This window comes from Polyodon spathula, chromosome 10 (genome assembly GCF_017654505.1).
Source record: "Polyodon spathula isolate WHYD16114869_AA chromosome 10, ASM1765450v1, whole genome shotgun sequence".
NCBI classification, from domain to species: Eukaryota; Metazoa; Chordata; class Actinopteri; order Acipenseriformes; family Polyodontidae; genus Polyodon; species Polyodon spathula.
The window spans coordinates 37,717,507-37,737,655 of record NC_054543.1 but is presented as its reverse complement, the minus strand read 5'-3'; the positions used below and the strand labels follow the sequence as shown (position 1 = coordinate 37,737,655).

Genomic DNA, 20,149 nt, shown 5'->3' with positions numbered 1-20,149 from the left:
TTATTGCATAAAGGGAAAATGAATCAAAACAGAAAATAAATTCTGAATTTAAAACTAGGTTCAGTTTGGTTTGTTTGGAGTGGATTCCTGTCTACCTGGGTCTTCATGAATGCCTTTGTTGATTTGTAATGGATAAAGTATTCAATAATAAGTTTAAAAAAAAAACAGAAAGAAATACAGCAAAAATGCCAAGTAATCCATAGTTCAATATATGTTTTATTATCCACCTCCCCACTGGAATAAAACAAAGTCAAGATTGTATTTTGGCTCCCATCTTTAAGGTTCAGTGAGTAACTAAAACACAAGACTTTAAACAACTATCTAGAAGCAGAAAGTGCAAAGAAAAAAAGAAAACAAAAAACTAAAAAATCTACTTTCCAGTTTCACAGACTTCATGGATGTGGTTAATCCAAGTGACCGCTTATTCAGATTGACAGCAGGCTTATACAATTTGAAAGAAAAATACAGCCTAGTACAATTGACACCAATTTTCTGAAACAAAAGACACTAGACAAAAAAAAAAAAAAAAGTCAATTTCTCAATATAGACTGTTGTAGTAAACCACAATAAATACATTTCATAATATCATTCATAATAAATACTGAAAATGATAAATACAGTAGAATACCACTAAAAATCTGATGGCTATCACTGTAGCTTTGTATATTGCTTTGGCATACTTCATATCACAGGTTTAGTAAAATACGTCTGAAGTTGTCATACCAAGTATGCACAGGAATCATTTTTTGTTTTTGTACAGTTGTGTAGTTTTCCATCACCATTAGCAGCTTTTACATGAATCTGGGAAACTGTTTGTGCAGTCACCCTAATTGTTTATCAAATCAGTTTTCTAGGCTGCTAGGTTACAGGTTTTAAAATCTGCTCTATTGCTTAAATTACCACTGCTTCTACTTTATATTCCAGGAAAACTTGTTTATTTGCACAGGTTCATCTGGTAGTGCACAAGCTTCTGGGACATCTGGTGTAAAGAGGTCCTTAGAATGGAACAATAAAAGCAAATTTATTGTTATTGGGAAGATAAAGTTTGTGTCACTCATACAATAATATCTGTTGAATCGAGAGTATCTGTTGATACAAAACAACCTTAACACACATGGAGCCGAGCATGTCATTTGCAGTTTCTTTAGGAATAAAAAAGAAAAGAATCGGATCCTGTAATAAATATATGACGTCAGATGAAAGGGTTAGGGGCATTAATTGTTTCATAAAAGGTTAATGGTACATATCTTTTTGGAAATTATAACTTTCTTATATAGTTATCTTCTGTGTCAGAATCTTTTGTTTTTGTTACTTTTTTTTTTTTACCAGGATAAATCTACACTACAACTATTTTTGTATACACGTATTAATATAAAATAATATTCTAATACAGTTCCAATATAATTTGAATATTCCTTTATTCAGATATGTAGTTACTGCCAGCTGGGGTATATGTACCGCATATGTATGGCCCATTTCTTTGAAGAATAAAAGCAGCATGGTATGAATTGCAAATACTAAAACCTGTTAAGGAAACAGCAATTGTATAAAAAAACTTGCATTTCCAAATCCAGACTGGAGATAATGTATGCAAAGCAAAGTTTAATGATAGAATGTATTTTTTAACACAAATAAATTATTTCCACTAACTCGGATATGTTGAAATCATTTCCTCGCAGCTTGTGGTGTTTAGTCACATCTATACAATATATCTCTTTTTTGTTTTACTGAATATATGAACAAAACTAATTGTAACCCTGAATTCCAAAGGATATTGCACTATTACAGGTATAAAATAAATAAATATTCATGGTTCTTCTCACATCTCCTTACTTCAGGTGACTATTTATTTGTTTTATTGTTTAATACTAATACAGTTTTATCCTAAGAACAGGAGCTTGTCAAAAATCTCATTTTGTACAGTGGCAAAAATGAAGCCAGTGTAATAATTTTAGGTTCTATTTTCCTTTACATCAAAAAGAAGCTTGCAGACTCCTAGATGTTATTTCACAACTAGAGATACAGTATTACATTAATACAATTGATACTTTTTAAACCAATAGAAACAGCTCTGCCAACAATTCCTTTTGCTGCCCTGTAATGTAACCCAGGTGAAAACCATCAAAAGGGTTATAAGTCATACTAAGCTTGATCCAAAGCCCTGTATGTCAGGGGAGGTGGCGATTTCACATTTTCATGACTTCCATCAAAAAAATCATGCGATAACTTTAATGGTAGTTTATATATAAACTTTAGTTGCACCTCATCAGATGAATGAGTAGAACATGGTTCTGAAATGCTTCAGTATGACACCACAGTGGTACTGCAGATTGTTACACTAAGGTAATGTGCATTGTAATTTTAAAGCTTAATGATATCTTATACTGAAAACTACTACAGTAGTGGCAACATGTAATACAGAATCATGAGACTATTTTCAACGGTGCATCCAGATTTGTCCTGACTTCCCATACCCTGTAGGGACTTTAAAAAGTGCATGTGGGCAGTCTGGGATCCCGTGCATCAGACCTGGTTCCCTTCCCCAAAATTTTTTAAATTATTCTGACTTTTAAATATCTAATATACCTGACAAAATATATTATATATATATATATATATATATATATATATATATATATATATATATATATACACACACACACACACACACAGTACATTGAATGTAGGATTAGTCAACATTTTGTGTCCTTCAGTACATTATGGATTTTCAATGGCATTAGCTCAAAAATAACATGCTACCCATTATCAAAACACTTAATAAACATATGCTTCATAACCCCATAAATAAATTACATATTGAACAGTAAACTTTTTTTTTCACAATTGCCACATGAACATATAAAAGTTCTATCCACAAGATCTGTTGAAAACAAACCTTTAAAAGGTTACTTTGAAATTACAAGATACTTACATAGCACAGGCCTACGAGAAAAGCTTACAATTTTGAACTCTTCATCTTGCTTCACTTGAATTTTAAAACAACAATATTTCACAGGTATTATTTTTTTTTTTTTTTAAAAGGTCACAAGTTATTTAGAACCTGTATATTAAAACAGACAAGGTCTGGGGGAATAAGAACAACAAAAAAACTAAAAGAAATCCAACAACAACAGCCACATCAACATGTGTAATCAATTCACAAGTGCTGAGAGAAAAAAAAAAAAAATCCTGTATCTGATGCATTAGCCAATACTTTTGACCCCAAAAATAAAAATGGAAATGATTTTGGCAATGGTAAAAGTAAGAATAAGAACAATAAAAAAAACAAGGGAGAGTGACCTGAAACACTAAACTGGTGTGGCTTCTGGCCCACTGTCCCGCTCTGTGGCTTTCTTGATATGGTTGTTGTTGTTTTCTGAGAGTGCAGCGGATTCAGAGAGCCCTGCTAAAATCTCCTTCGGCTGCTCAGCTGGAAAACAACTTCCGTTAGCAACATAGCAATCTTGGGAATTACTGTTTAGGTAGTTGTGAAACTCCATCTGGGAGCGATCTGGTGTCTGTTCACCATATATACCATTGCACTGAACACTATTGTCCTGATCTGCAGAACAACAAACAATAACCGAGGGTACTGCACTTGCAGCTGGATACTGATGATTGCCATAGTTTTCTTCGGGCTGACTAGTATAGTCCGGGTACTCCTCAGATGTCACATTGTAGGGCACCAGTGCCGTTGTCCCTTTGTTATTGGTAACCCTCTCGGAAGAGGATGAAGCTTCATTGTAGGCCTCATTGTTTTGGTTTGTCACGGAATTAACTGCTGCTGTAGCAGTATTAGGATTTTCAATTTGATAATACTCTGCTGAAGAGTTAGTGTAGTAAGAATTTGTTTCATTGCAATTTTCATGGATCATTGTACTATCAGAGTAACACAATACAGAAGAAAGAGGTACCACTTCTGTGTGCGACACAAAAGGTTTGGCGATTCCTTCCCCAAAATCATCCAATTTATCTTCATCAATATCATCATCGTCATCATCATTATCCGAGTCGCTAGCTGCCAAGCTTTGAGTGCTAGAATCTGTTATACCACTACATAAACTACTCCCATCATCATCTTCATCCTCCTCCTCCTCCTCCTCCTCCTCCTCCTCCTCCTCCTCCTCTTCCTCTTCCTCCTCCTCTCCTTGTTCATCTAGCTCCTCAGCTGCCTGAAGGTGCATTATTGCAGTCTGTGGAACAGCATCTGTGAGGGAATATTCTAGACTATGCTGGGCCTGGACCAGGGGATTACTGTGAACATTCATTTCACCATGGTAACCATTTGCCGTAGATGCCTGCTGCTGCTCCCTGTTCTTCTCCAGTTCAAGCTTCATGATAGTGTGCAGGAAGTGAGTCCGTACCCTGATGGGGTTGAATTCGATTCGGCCTGCTGTGTTGCTGCAGCCTTCCTTTGTGCAGCCGCAAGGGAAGGTCATACGGTCCACCTGAACGAATCCAAAAACATGTTAAATAAGTACAGAAAATAAAAACAAATTTGTGCTGCAGCTCATGAATATTAAAAAGAATTACAAATGAGAAACAGAAAAAAATGGAGGACATGTTTGTCAAACATTTGCAGGTCTGCTGTATTTCTTCAACTATTTGTTATATTTGGGTGTAGTTAAAATTTGATGTAGGGTTTAATTACCGCTTTCAAGGTGTTGTATGTAAAATGGTCAGGGATAATAAATGTAAATCGTACCTTGAAGGTCCAGAAAAGCGAACTTGAAAATGTTTAGAAAGACAAATATAATGTAACTGCATCTGACTAATGCAAATGTACATACATTTATTATTATTATTATTATTATTATTATTATTATTATTATTATTATTATTATTATTCTTTAAAAGACTCATGTTTACCTGGCATTTAATTCCAGCCATGCTGCAAGCACAGGTCTCGGGATCACAGAAGATTCTGCAGTCACAGCCACAGTCCTCTCTTGACACACGGATTGCACGAAGCTCATGTTTTTCTTCCACATCTATCTTTTTAACCCCGGATGCCCTCAGTAAAGCCCTCCTTTTTTTGGTTGTCAAAGGTTGTAAAAAGAAATACTCGTCAACCTCAGTGTTGTCTAGATCAATGTCATCATCTGAAATATCATCCACTGTAAGGGCACTGGCTTCTTCAGACTCCACGGTACCATTTTTAGTCAGCTAAAAACATTAAAAGGTTAAATAAGGTGAGCAAACTCTAGAAACTACAAATAAAAAATCAACGACAATGGATTATGTGACAGTTAAAGGCTATTACATCCAACTACCATCCAGTTATTGATTGGCAGTGACATCAGTCTTAATGTACACTAAGGCAGGTTGTTCCAGTGTGAGCACCGTACCCACTATCTCAAACTGTTTGTGAATGCAAAAATAAACAGATTTCATAAAAAATTCAACATTGTAAATTGTTTCTCTGTCGTCCAATCACCTAATTTCAATAAAATGTAAATAATTGGTTCTCATCCTGTTGTAGGGATGGCCCGTTTACAATACCTTTAGCTTTATTGAGTTGAGTTTCTCTTCTTTTAAGTGGTCTCTCAGCATCTCACGGTGAATTCTTTCCTGTTCCAAAGCAAACTCTCCCAGTGTGTACTGTCGGACGCGGTTGTGTCGGTTGGACATGCCCAGCGTGCTCCCTCCTTGGCTGGGGACGCTGGTAAAACCTTGTCGTCGCGTGAAGTAATACACAGTCACGTTTTCAAAGTGAACATTTCTCGTTCGCATACGTTTCTCCCTTTTGAGTATTGAGGATGCTGAAAAAAAAAAAAAAAACATCAGTCTCCATCTGTATGAAAAACTATCAATGGGAAATAAACTGAATATGCAGGCAGAGTCGAGGTACATCAGATCACTTGGAATCCAGAAATACATGAACAACTAGATGCTCCTAGGGACAGTGGAAATGGGTTATTTCACATCTTTTACTAGAGATGCAGAAGCTATTCTCATGTAACTTATCCATCCATCTTATCTGATTAATGTTGAAGATCTGCAATAAATTAAAAAAAGTTACTTTGGCAACAAAACATTTCTTACATAAATTCTTAAGCAAAACATTTGCCACAAGGTTACACAGCGTGGACTTATTCAAATAATACAAATTACTTCAAATGTAAGAAATCTCACAAACGTACAATACACTGCAGATTCTCCAAACCAAGAGACATCTGCTCCATCTCTGATTTTAGAAAATCCTTAAATAAAACGTGTCCTGAGTCATCTTGCCGTACAGATGCAAAGTACTTACAGACATCTTCATTATTACAAATAGGAAAAGTATGTAGCAGTCAAGTCAGATATTCTTCCATCAATAGCCTGCAATTAAATAGTGTATCTCTATGCTAACATGGTAGCTATAGTTTATAGAATCAGTCCAGGTCTAAGATATTACAAGGTCATTTTGGAAATCTCATGCATCACTTATGTGAATGGCTACTTATTCAAAAGAAAGGTGGGTGTTATGGTCTCTTAAATAGTATAAAATACATATTCTATCATTTTCAGGGTTCTTTTTTGACACAGATTCTTGTTTTATCTTTCTAATGATGTCCAAGGCTTGTTAAAAATGCAGAAGAAAATAGATAGGCAGGCCTGAGAAAGGAGTGTGCTCACAGTCAGCTGCACAATGGGCTGAGCTGTCCCTTCAGCAAATCTCATTCCAAAAGTCTATAGATACACATTTATATTCACAGTGCTCCCTGCTTCCTGAGCTCAGACTGATGAATCAGCTTCTTATTTTATAGCTACGCCTTTGTGACATTACCCTTCAATACACAAACATGACTACCTTTCAGACTAAGAGTGTTGCTCTTTTAGTCTAATGGGCAACACACTCCCTGAGCAACACAAACAGGATCTTCAGCCCTGAAGCATCTGTCTACTTTCACAGAGACATGCTGAGACCGAGTGTGGTAATATGGTGCGACCCTCCAGGGTTTTTATCTAATGGTTAGCACGCTCACTTAGCAACCACAGGGTCGCAGGTCTAATCCGATTGCCCCTGCTTTAAAGGTACTACCCCATCCCATCTCTGTGGTCACTTCCTCACACTTAACAAGGCAAATCTCATAAACTAAACACAATAAAACAAATAATAAATGCTGTCCTTTTTTTTCGTGAATTCCCTTTACAATACGACCACAGCATGTATTCTTCTTGCAGTATTTCCATAAATCTGAAACCGTCCTTGGATTTGTAAGATTAGATCCTTCCTATCAGATTCCAGATAGAATAATGTGTACATTATGGGGTCACTAGTAGTTTCCATAACACTGAAAAGATTAAGTCGGCAATTCAAATAGTTTAGGAGATTTTATGATGTTCACGGGTGATTTAATTTGCTGTGTAATCTATTTAACATTATACAGAGCACGGTTCTCTTGATTTTCCTAATTTGATTGGTGGCGTATCTATTCACTGTTGAGATGTATATTACAGGACAGAGCACTCCGTGAAGGGCATTTGTTCCAATAGAAGATATCTGTTCCAATGATATAGGGATGCATCAATCATTGGATCAGGATGGGAACCAGCGTTTCCCTATCTATATAATCATTAGCAATTTTAAATGAAGCAGCAACGCTGAGGCCAAGCTGCAGAGTAGTAAACACGCTTTGTGGAGATATTTTACAACAAAAGTTTTCAAGGGATTTCAACTTCACATCCTTGCTCGTCTGGTCTATGATGTTAGTTTAACATGGAGGTCAGACATTCAGACATTTATACACTCCATATATATTAAGAGCCCCAGTGGAGAATTGTAGAACCAATGAATGATCATTAAAAGGCATTTCTCTACAATTTCTTGTAACACTGACTATGGCAAAGTGAAGGCACAAACTTTAACAAAGGAAATGCATAACTTAAAACTGTGTTTTTACTTGCTGATTTTAACAGCACTCTAGTGCTTTCATCACACAGAATACACGTCCAGTACATGTGTTTAATAGGTCAAGCATGTTTTCCCTATGCTTCTTCTCGCTCTGGATTACATACAGTGCATCCCTCTTTATGGATTAGAGACTCAGGAGTATAGTAGTTGAATAAAAATAAAATAAAATAAACTGTAACACTCATTTCTCCTCTGCTATGAGAAAAGCTTTCACCTTTGTGCCCTGTAAAATACATTCTCTTTTAACTGCTGACATTCGAGTGATTAGTCGAAATTTCATTGTTTAGCCACATTTGTTAAGGAAAAGAGGCGCTGCTTACGCTGAACAAAATGAATCCCCCTTCTGGCCAAAATTAAAGTACGTTGCACAACTTACACTGCTTTCTCAGCTTCTCTCCTGATGTCAAATACACATTTAAATAAATGGGAACCATCTGTTTCAGCAGCTGAATACCAGAGCTCCCGCGAGGAGGACAATATCATTTATTACCATCTACATACAAACACATAGAGAGACGGGGAATCTCAGAGTTAGATCTACTGGTTACATACTACAGGAAACTTAGCCATACAAAACCAAGAAATAATAATTTAGCTATACCTGCAAAAAAATATAATAATGAAATAAAAGATAGAATATTGCTGTATGTGTTACATACAAGAAAGAAAAAACACATGAAAAAACAAGTATGTATAAAAAAAAAAAATGACCAGGGTAGCTTTTGCCAAAACTCAAATGCAAACTCAATACTAAGGTTCGTTTCAAAATGTGTTTGAAATCTGTTATTTTTAATCAAAAGCATTGTAAAATTGACGCCTCAGTCATTGTGATAGCCATTACACAATTTTAGCAGTATAGACAACATTTGTTCTAGAGAATCATAATATGGAAGCCATATTAGGTCAGAGGTCAAAGTGAACAATACTGTTTCCGTGGCATTGAAAATAGCTGCCATCTCAACAGTTTATGAGATATGAGCAGGTAAGTTTACATAAACATATAGCCCAAGCTCATTATTCCTGGGAAGCTTAATATGGATAAAACTGTTAGATTCAATGTCCCCGCTTGCAAGCAGATGATCTATTTAACAGATTAATTTGCATGTAATAAGAAAAAAAATAAAAAAAGAATCGTTCTCCGTATTGCTCACCGGTGTATCTATTTTACCATTCAGATCCAAAGAACCACTTCCCAGGAACCGCGGCATGTTTTTGTTCCTTGCAGTACCATCAAAATCTAGTGCAATAGTGGGCTTGCCTTTAATTACTTTATTATGCTTTAAAAAATATTTCACAATGCTAATGTTCACCTAGTTAGTGGTGGATACAACCATCATAATGTATTAGTGCTGCTTTGTCCACAATTTTTTTTTCATTCAGAAGCTTTACTAGATCCCCAGTACTTACATGGTACTTTGGGAAACTCCTTATATTAAACAAATGCTGCCTATGGGATATATGCCATTCTCTTAGCATCTGGAGCAAATAACATGTTCATCCGCTTTAATCTCGTTGTTTCACATGAATGACTGGCTGCACACAAAATAAAATACATCGAGGGAGAATATGGCAGAGTATAAAGCCTCAAGTATAAAGTCAGATGACAGCAGAATTAACTACACATGTATTTACAGAATCTGTACTAGTTCAGAGAGCCAAGCAGATTTTTAAAAGAAGAAGTCATTAATATCTTTGTTTTACTCAACTGCATGACAACTACAAAAGTCAATTACATTCTTATAAAAACTGCATGTGCTTAATCTTCTCTTCTTGAGAGAAATTGCACAATAAATAAAGACAAATTTCCTGTTAAGTGCCTCTCCAGAAATGTTCCATGCTTCTGCATATTCACCAATCTCCCTGTAAGGATCTGCATTTTTGTGATGATCATTTAGGAATTACACATACAAAGAAAATACACCTGTTAGACCTGAAAAGGTCAAAGTCATTCAAGATTCTGAAGTCAACAGTTAAAACATCTTTAACAGCTTTGACTTGGCACAGAAAAGTATTTAAAAACAAGATAAATTAAAAAATAATAACAAAACAAATTATACTTTTGACTTTGTTTAAAGTTGGTGACTGCATTATCTATGGGGAGTGTCCTGTTGGATCAAATGGTTTGTGAACATGACATGAAGTAAAACGTGTATGGTGATAAAGATTGGTATCATTAATATGTCCAGAGGTTAAAACAATACGGCAGTGGGAATCACAGCATACAGCTTTGTACCGATTCATCTTAATCTTCTGGAAAGCAAAACGACATATGACCCCAATGTGACAGCCATCTTGGGTCACAGGTCAAAATGAAGGGTGTGGTTAGATTTTGCCTGAGGAGTTTTTATACCATGAAAATATTAAATGCTTTCTGAGATATTAGCAGTAGCTACAAGCTCCCCTCGTGGGGATGCTTATTTACTATATTAATGAGCCTTGGGTGGAGTTTCCAGCTTTGAGACTAGAAAAAGAAATGGACCAAGAGTTAAATGTGACTCACGTGTGAAATGGCTGGAGGTGGAAGGGTTAACGCTGTCACTGCTGTCCGCGCTCTCGCTGCTCAAAACCTCATCGTCAGATTCATGTACAGAGGAGCACAGTGAGGAGCCATCCACTTCTTCAAACTTTCTTTTTAAAATTCCACTCATGGCTTCAGCTCTCTATCAGGTGCACCTGTTAAAACACAAAGTACATGGTTTAGCATGTGGCATAAGAGGTTGAGTAAACAATAATACACATTTTACTACTGCTCTTAATCAGAATGATATTTTCTTTATCTTGCACTTAATTTTACTCTTCAAGATAACCGTATTCATGTCTTTTGTGATGGCTCATATTTGAATTTTTCCATTTATTTTACTTACTACTTGCTCATAATGGAATTTATTCTTATAACCAAATAATTTAAGTTTAACTGCTCTTAGTCGTAATCGTTCTCAAACGTAATTTACTGTATTTTGTTACCTGGAAAAGGGTGCCTGCCTAGAAATAAATAAATAAACAAATAAATATAAAATGCTTCACAAAATTCAGGTTGGGCAAATTCTTCATTATTTCTGCAAAGGGGGATTTCTGTTTTTATTATAAAAGAACCAACTCAAACAGACTATGCAAAGAACAATACAAAAATGCACTGCTGTTTGCAAAGCTGATTTGAGAAACACTGGGTAGCAATGAGAAACATGGTTAACTGACTTTATGAACACTATAGGCAATTAAGGTGTGTTTGTATGCCTCATAAAAAGAACATAAATATGTAAAACAATATCATTTTTTTTTAATGTACTAAATTCCAAGGGGAATCATTTCACCGACAGCGTTATGAATTACCTGGGCAATTGGAAAAGAAACATGTCTAGTGTGCTATTTGGCTTTGCTTGATCTTTGTTTCCACTGAATTAGGCCTTGCTAGTTAGAAAATAAAATATATTTAGGACAGCAGGTCCCTTCGTGGTTCCAGGATTCGTCATTTTTGTTCATACACGGTAATTGCATCTCTGCATTACTTAAAAACTTCTTCTTTGATTACCAATATATATTTTTGATGTATTGAAGTCTTTGTTATAATGCTTAATATGCTATTATTTTATTAATAATTGATAGACTGACTTCAAAATGACCCTACTGTAATTCAAGAGTATGAGGCAGACTGAAAATGCACTGATGGCTGGAACACACTCGATACTGCTCTTTGTTTACTATAGTACAGTAAAGCAGACCATTTTGGAGAGTGAAGTGCGTCACATCAACGTTATTTTTTTTCTACTGAGGAATCGATGAAGGAACAATTTTAAATTGAAATCACATATTGCATTAAACATTTTGCACAGCTTTGCAGGTAAAGGGAGGCAGAATTGCAGTAGTCAACAAAAAGGTTCAATGGATGCACAGCACACAATGTCTGCACCGATTTTAATACAGTTCTCAAATTAAAACTTTTTTTTTTTTTTTAATGATATTAATGATTAAACTCAAAAGGCTATTTTTTGTAAAATTAGAAAAAGACTGCAAATCACCACATTCCACGCTTACTGCCCCATATGCTAATACTGAATCTAATGCATAACATTATTTGTAATTTTCAAGCATTTGCATCATTATATATTGCATTTTAAAAAACTGATACATTTGCTTTAGGTGTCAGGTGCACATCATTGAGATCTTACCATAAGGAACATGTCAGTTAAAATAATATAAATTCTGTCTTAATATTCCTCAGCCAATCCCAAATGATGACAGAGTTCATAAAAAAAATTGAATTTATAGTACATTTAAAAAATAAAACAAAAACTTATCGATGCAAAAATACAAATGGTATTTACAGTTTAACACAGTAAACTCTGAATTGCAGTCCAATATTTTTATGGAAATTAACATGCATACTGACGCAATGAAGTGCTCTGATCAAGCTGATTATAAAAGGTAAAACAAACAAAAACACCCCCCAAAAAACCTAGCACAATTCTTAACCAAAAACCTGTGTAGAAATGTAATTACAAATAGAATCATAATCTTAAATTACAATAGTTTATGATTAGTATTACATATAAAAATACACAGTCCAATTTTGATTATACCCTAAAAAAGAGATTACTATTCTGCAAAGTAGGGGAGCCCAAATGTACGATTTTCGTAATGTAATTTATTTTCACAATGTAATTTATGTTCATAATTACAATCTTTTAAACATACTGTTTTTGGAATTATGGTGATCTAAATTTAGCTTTTTTTTTTTTTTAATCCAATTGTGGTGTTTGTACCAAATTATTGATCATACAGTAATAGCCTCAGTTGTGATCAGTTCTACATCATCGCCTGCAAACCAGCAGGGATTTGTCTGGTCGGGTGAGAAGTCCCAAGAGGAATGCCTGGAATTTGTCCCAGGAATAAAATGTTTGATTGGCTGAATTTTTAGACATTATCATCCACCATAACTAACATTTTAGCTTAGTGTTACAAAATTCTTCTACACTGCATACATCCCCTCCTTCATACAGGTATACATTTGTGGGGAATTAAAGGATTTATTAACACAATACATGTAGTTTACATGACCAGCAATTCTATAAAATCTTTAAAATGATATGCAACCCCAGCAAATGAAAAATTATCATGCATATTACAATTTCTATAGAAAATATATTAAAACAAATTGCAATTCTAATTTCTGGTTATTTATATGTTCTCTGTGTTTGACTACTGTATTTTAGATTACCTCCTGGTCCTCAATGTTTATTGCAAAACTAGTCTCCTCCAAAAAAGAATGCATTTCTAAATTTAAATACAACAAAAAATGTATATCAATTTCTGTAAATAAATAAATAAATAAATAAAAGCTAGCTCTATGAACTTTAACCTACAAATCAGTATGCTAATTAAACATCTGCATCAAATCATAATGTTTAAATCAAACCGTTTCAAACGTTGAAACATTATCCTGGCTGTAAAATTCAGGATTTTACCATATATAAAAGTGTTTTTTTTTTTTTTCTTGATATATTTTTTATTATTACAGACTTCAACTGGCCCGAGGTGACCTATGAACCCCTAGTCTCTGCAGTCAAAAGCTGCTGGGCTTGTCTTATTTGCATACGGCTTGCTTCAGCTGACGATACCAAAAAACAAGGGCTGCTGGGTAAGAGGGACAAAAGCTGCATTTCATGCACGGTCCCCGAGACGCTCAAGCTGGAGCTGTATTACATTTCTTTGCTCTTTTTCAGTACAAACATCATTTTCTTAAAAGAATCAGAATTTGTATTTTGCTCCCAGCTTTTGAGCTCACAGTATGTGCTGTAGCTTCTACCTAAAGTGGTTTCCATGGAGACACTTATATACTTGCACCATTAGTGATAATTGAAAGAGCAGAAAACATTTCAGTAATTTCCGTATTACTGAAAAAGGCACGTCCTTAAAAAAAGGTTTAGAAAACTTAAACACCACTGATATTATGCATTTGCACGTTATTCATTCTTACTTGAGTGAGCTACAGAACAGTGTTTATGATCATTATTTCTGTTCAGTTTCTGGTTCCTTTGATGCCAACAGTCAACATTTAGTGAAAATAAAATTCACACACTGTATATAGTTTTTCTGCTGCTTGTGCATATGTATTAAAACAGTTTTCATACAATGGTTACAACTTAATTCTATCTAATAGCACAAAAAAATGACCTGCAACGCTTTTGCTCTGTAGCATTGGCAACTGGCATGATGTCATGCAGCACAGTAGATGACAGCAGACTTTCTACTTCAGGTTTACAACAGGAATATTGAAACTGATGTTATTTTAGCATACATATCTGCTGATATTGCACAGATCTGGCAATCAGTCCCCTTCTGCAGTTTAAAGAAACAATGACAATTGTTTTGACACTCCCTCAGTTCATAATAATGAATTTAAACAAATATTACATGGCAACGTTTTGCAGTCTTCATGAACGTTTAAAAAAATAAATGCAACTGATGTTTATTCCTCCATAGCCGTAAACTGTATCCGTATTAATATATATATATATATATATATATTATATATAGATATATATATATATATATAATGTCTAATGCTTCTGCATCTCAATCTTGGTAAAGAGTAAACAAATGCAGCACTTTGTTTAAGCACTTTACACAACAACTGACCTGTTCAGACTGCTATATCTCCACTTCTGTCCCCTTCTTGGGAGGGGAAAAAAACTGTTACAAAAAATAAATAAAATAAAGCAATGAAATTTAATGACGGAGTCCCATTCTGTATCAATCCATTTACTTGCACTGTTCTCTGAGGCACAGCTAGAACCTGAGAATTTCCCAGGACAGACTGACACTGCCGGTACCATATGTTTTACTGTTTAAGGGTGAGAGCTGTTCTCTGCACAAAGGCTCATTAGCTGTTGCCGGCTGAACTGCTCCAGTCTGACTGAGGCTGCCTGTGTGATCACATGGGAGGGATGTCAGAGAGCCAGGCGTGCCTATGGTCATGCTGTCTGCAGATATTTTTACCAGATAAATACTAGGTAAAAAATCACCACATACTGTAGCAAGCAGATTGTAGGCTTTGTTGTTTTATTATATGACACTGTAATTAAAACATTGTATAAAACGTATGCAACAACACACCAAAATCATCAACAGATACTGTACCAACAGTATCAGTAAGTAAACTTCCAGGAGAGGATTACTTATTTTAAAATGTAAAGATATACTGTAGAGAGATGGTCTGTTTAAATTATAAAAACACCCCCCCCCCCCCCCCCCCCCCCCCCCCCCCCCCCCCCCCCCCCATTGTCAACACCTGAGTTCCACAGAGCTCAATCTGAATAATCAGTGTCAGCAGCACTAATATAGTAATACAAATAAATATCCCTTATTGCACCAATGGAAATACTATTCCCATTGCATAGAATTCTGAACCATTCCAAGCTTTATAATAATCTTAATTAGAACACCCAAGCTTGATACCTACAGTTTACTCAATGGCTAATTAAGCCCACAACAAAACTTAAAAAAGATTGAAACTACAATGACCCCGTTCACACTTGCAATTCAGGGCCACCTTTTCTCATACGTCAAAAAAGAAAAGGCAGTCCAGGGCTGGACCAGATTTAGTCTGCCACTTCGATGTGGCCCAGGGCCTGCAATCGGAGACCATGAATGTATGAACGCAAAGCAGACTAGGGCCGGCCTTTTCGTATAAAGCAACGTGGCTGCATAGCTCAGTAGACACTTCCATACTCTCATGTGTGCGAAAGGTGAATAGAAAGTTGAATGCTCTGCTAGCCAAGACGGCAGTGGATCAATATTGAATGGTAATTATTGCTACATCATACAACTTTAATTATAAAAATATTTTTAAAAAATGTAAAAATCTAGCGGGTTAACACTCAGGTTGTTTCTTTCACATACTATACGAGCTGCAGTGCATTCATAATTATCACAATTACCTTTTTTTCCTCTTATTTAGTAACTAAGCAAAACATATAAAAACCACAGGATTGTGGATCTTAGTAATGATCAGCAATGCTGGTGACTTGTTTATTTTTCACGCAATGATATACACAGTTACAGAAGTGTGCAGCTTTACATTAAAATGTCGATTATTTTAGCTGCTTGCTTTCACACACACACACAAAAAAAATACTATTCTCATCCACAAACATTAAGATTGTTGATAGACCTTGTAAATGTGAGACCCTCACTGTAATATTTCAGTGCCTGCTATTGTGATTATTATTCTTAATGTTATTCTAATGGCAATAGACCAGTGCTTTATTATGAAGCACCCGTCACACAAATAAATATTTATACCAGTCAACACTATCAAGTTGCTGTTTCCCGCATTCTGCAATTGTGGGTGTGGGTAACATACATACACACACACACACACACACACACACAATACAACTGCAACTGTGTGGCACTGAACAAATTATACTAATAAGAAACATCTGCTACAAATCAAGGATTACTGTATATTCCAGTAGCTCTTCCATTCTGAGTGCAGGCTATCGTTCCATAAAAAAACAAGCAATTCACCACATTTTAGGCCTGCTTTTGTCACATATGTGAATGTGCAAAGGCGCCTTAAACCGCAAATGTGAATGGGGTTGCAGACCTAAATCTGAGGCGGCCCTGGGCTAGCACAGCAGTGTGAACAGGGTCTTATTTCTATCCATGATTTGGCGATGATCGATTATAGCACCTTACATAAAAATGTATTGTCCACCATGCCATCCCTTTCCTTCATTAAATCATTGATTCCAATGAACAGTAAAATGTTATACATTATGTGCAAGAGATAATTAATTTCCGCTTGTATAAAAAGTAACAAGCCATAAACAAATACATGAATAACTATACATACGTATGCCTCCAGTTTGTATAAAGCAACGCTTCATTCTTCAGAGAAAGATCTTGGGTATACAGTAATGGTTAAATGTTAATGAGCACTTGAAATTAACCTCCTTAACAGTAAACTAAATAAATCTGTGTTATCACTGGAGAAATTGTATGACAAGGCATATTTTGTGCAAACATGTGCCACAGTCAACAAAAACAAACAACAACAACAACATGCATTAATAATATGCTGTCATGCAGGAGTTACCTCTTTCAAAGCTTCAGGGGGAATGCAAAAAGTGCATTTTTTGACAGGTGTTTGTTTCACTGTGTAAATGTAGGACAACATGAATAAACACACACACACACACACACAACTCATTAACAGGCAGCTCTGGCAATGATCAGCAACAGATGATGTGTGTGCTAGAAATGTTTGCAATATAATAATGTGGTGCCTCCAATGAAGAAAACACTACAGGCATTTGCTGTGTTTCTTTTTTTTTACTTTGTAGTATTTTTCTACATTACTGTTATTCTTACGTATGCCTTGTTTCTATTTGCAACCAGTCTATAAAACACAATCTTATCTTGTTCCAATATCAAACTGGGGCTGCTGCCGGTTCCATCTGCAGTGTACAATCTAACCTGCAAGCGGGTGTTCTACAAAGGTCAAAGATCACCTACACGTATAACTTTTTCATAAAGAATGTATTCACGGCCCTCAGCTCTGCATTTGTTTTTATTTTCTACAATGCAAACCAGTCTCTAATGTCCTTTGCATTAGATACTCCATCAAAGTGAATGAGCTACAGCGAATTTGCTCTGTATGCATTTCAAACTTGTACTGTCCCAGTTCGAAATCGCTTTGATTTCAATCTGCTGCCTACAGAAACACAGATCAACTCAATCCCAGTGGCAGATGGAAACAAGGCATAAGATCTTTTAAATTGGATTGTTTAAACTGAGATCTCTGCCTTCTGATCACTAATGCTTCAAATCACATGACAATCTGCTAACTTAATCCAGCTTTCTAGATTAAATGGCTAACCTCAAACAATAGGATTTCAGGCAGCTAAAAAAAGGCTTTCATCTTAGACTGTTATTTTGCAAAACCAAGCAAGCATGCCTAAACACTGACGGTCTTGGTATAAATTTGTATAAAAAAAGAATACAATTTAAAAAAGCAAAAGCAACTCCACAAAATCACACTTTGTCTGCTGGCCTTAAACAAACAAAAAAAAAAGAAAACTACTTTTCAATTGCATTAATTCTCTTAAAAACACTACACAAAAGTTTAAGGTTATGACACATAAAATATAAAACAAAATTGCCTGTTTCTTTTTCTGTTTGTGTTGTCATAAAACATGCAGCTCTATGCATTGAAAACACATACTGTGTTTGTTATTTAAAATATTCCCATGCTGTCTCAATTTAAAAGGGGGAAAATGTTGTCTGACTACACACATCCGATCAAAGAAAACCCTGGGAATTATTTGCAGAGAAACTGCAGCTAAAATAAGATGATACCTGTATATTATTTTTACAGTCAATTGGAGGAGGAAGTAACACCAATGCTTGTGCATTTCCTTTCCCAGAGCACAGTCTAATCTTGTCTAATACTGCGAGAGAGAGAGAGAGAGAGAGAAAGAATACTGTGCCAACTTATCTCTTTTAACAGTAACAAGAACCATTGTAGTACTACAGATATCCAGTTACTGTATTTTTTTCTCTATCTCTCATTACGAATGATATGACATTGATGCACTGCAATCTTCCATCTACACTAACATTTGCCCTTCAAGGTATTTCACTGTGAGATTTGGCAGCAGGATATTTACTACAGCAAGTATGGCATATATTTTTGTATTTGCAATGTACTGTTTTATACCAAACCATACTTAACCAGTGTCCCTCCATGTACTTCCTTGCACAAAGCCAAAACTGGTATGCCATCTCCTCCATCCTTGCTATTGTAGCAGCTTACATTGTGAAGAAAATAGCTTTAACAGTTTTAGCCTAATTTACAAATTAACAATAATTTTAAAGTCCACCTAGAGGCCTTAAAGAGCAAATGTGTTTTTTTTTTGTCACCACTAAATTCTAAATCTATTAGTAGACACATTAGACTATATAAATATGAAAAACATAATAAACATAATAAACTACCAGTATTAGCCATATATGAAATATAATTAATGCATGTGTGGTTTTTCAGGTGGAAATGTTCTTTGTCTAGCTTTGGATCTGTCCATTTTGTCAACACTCAGGATTCCAGTCATGGTCTGCAAGCATGAATGTACTACCCTGTGCTAATTCAGGAGTCCAGGACATATTACTAAATATATTATATTTCACAAAAGGAACACCAATCAACAACTTAGGCACTCCATTTCTATGCAAATACTATTTTGGATCCTGGCATGTTTGGAATATTAGCATTTAGAATATGTACTCCAATATATTCGTATTCAAGTCATTGTATTCAGATTACTACTGCTAGCATGTATGGATGTATCATTACTGGAATACAAACTGAACCAAGCTTGCAGATAAAATGCACCATGTACTTCTAGTTAATAGTCATTGATCGAGACACACAGGCACCATCGCTGGGAAGACACAGGCTTGTATAAAAATCACTCTTTCAATCTACAATATAACCAGGTCTATAGTGGGTAAATATATAATATCAACACAAGTCAGGTTTCTTCACAAAGTAAGTTTAATTGTAATGGATATGGGTCAACTCCACAAAATCTTTCTCAGTGTTTAAAACAAAGCTCATATAACACAGCATAAAGGATAATAACATGTCCTTTTTTATTATTTCACTGGTGTCAGTTAATGTCACACAGTCATATGTGAACACCAACAATTGCAGATAAAATTCAGTATCCCGATAACAAGAATCTGACATTCTACTTTGACAAAGATGGCATGTGTGCTGATGTCAGAACAGGAAATGAAAGCAGCACAATAGCAGACTGGGGTACAGCTGCGCTGCAGCGTGTTTATTTACAAAATAAAAGGTTTAAAACAAAACAAAACACTGATACAAAACAAAGGGCATGTGGGCCAAAATAAACAGACAAACAAAACACCAATACAAGCAAGTACTGTGCAGGTAAGAAGGTATAAAGCCAGCACAAGCAGCAATTGTTTACTTTTTAGTTTTCCTTTCATTACCTCCTCTCTACTCCCGTTCTCCGCTCACCAAACACTCTCATTCTCGTTAAAATATCTGCAAATTGAAGTATAAAACACAACAAAAAGTTTGCCAACTGAAGAAAGGTTAGGCCGGTGATATTGTTTTTAGTGCGATTAGGAAGCTAGCACTCCTTTAAGTGCAACAAACACAATGTTTAACAAAACCCTAAAACTGAAGTCACCTTGGGAGGACACCAATCAAATCTG

At 35.4% G+C, this 20,149-nt stretch overlaps 1 protein-coding gene across 2 annotated transcripts in view; it reads right to left on the bottom strand.

Moving 5' to 3' along the window:
- Window positions 1–2,629: 2,629 nt before the first annotated feature.
- LOC121321547 (cysteine/serine-rich nuclear protein 3-like) overlaps window positions 2,630–20,149 on the bottom strand; it is a 36,197-nt gene continuing 18,677 nt past the window's right edge. Inside the window, exons 2-5 of one of the 2 annotated variants that reach the window (XM_041260547.1) lie at window positions 10,401–10,573; window positions 5,503–5,762; window positions 4,870–5,166; window positions 2,630–4,448 (exon numbers count right to left, since the gene is read on the bottom strand). In XM_041260547.1, the coding sequence (XP_041116481.1) occupies window positions 3,309–4,448; window positions 4,870–5,166; window positions 5,503–5,762; window positions 10,401–10,548 (1,845 nt within the window). In that variant the 5' untranslated portion in view covers window positions 10,549–10,573 and the 3' untranslated portion in view covers window positions 2,630–3,308. The remainder of the gene's footprint in view (window positions 4,449–4,869; window positions 5,167–5,502; window positions 5,763–10,400; window positions 10,574–20,149) is intronic. The other variant, XM_041260546.1, reaches the window with a different exon arrangement.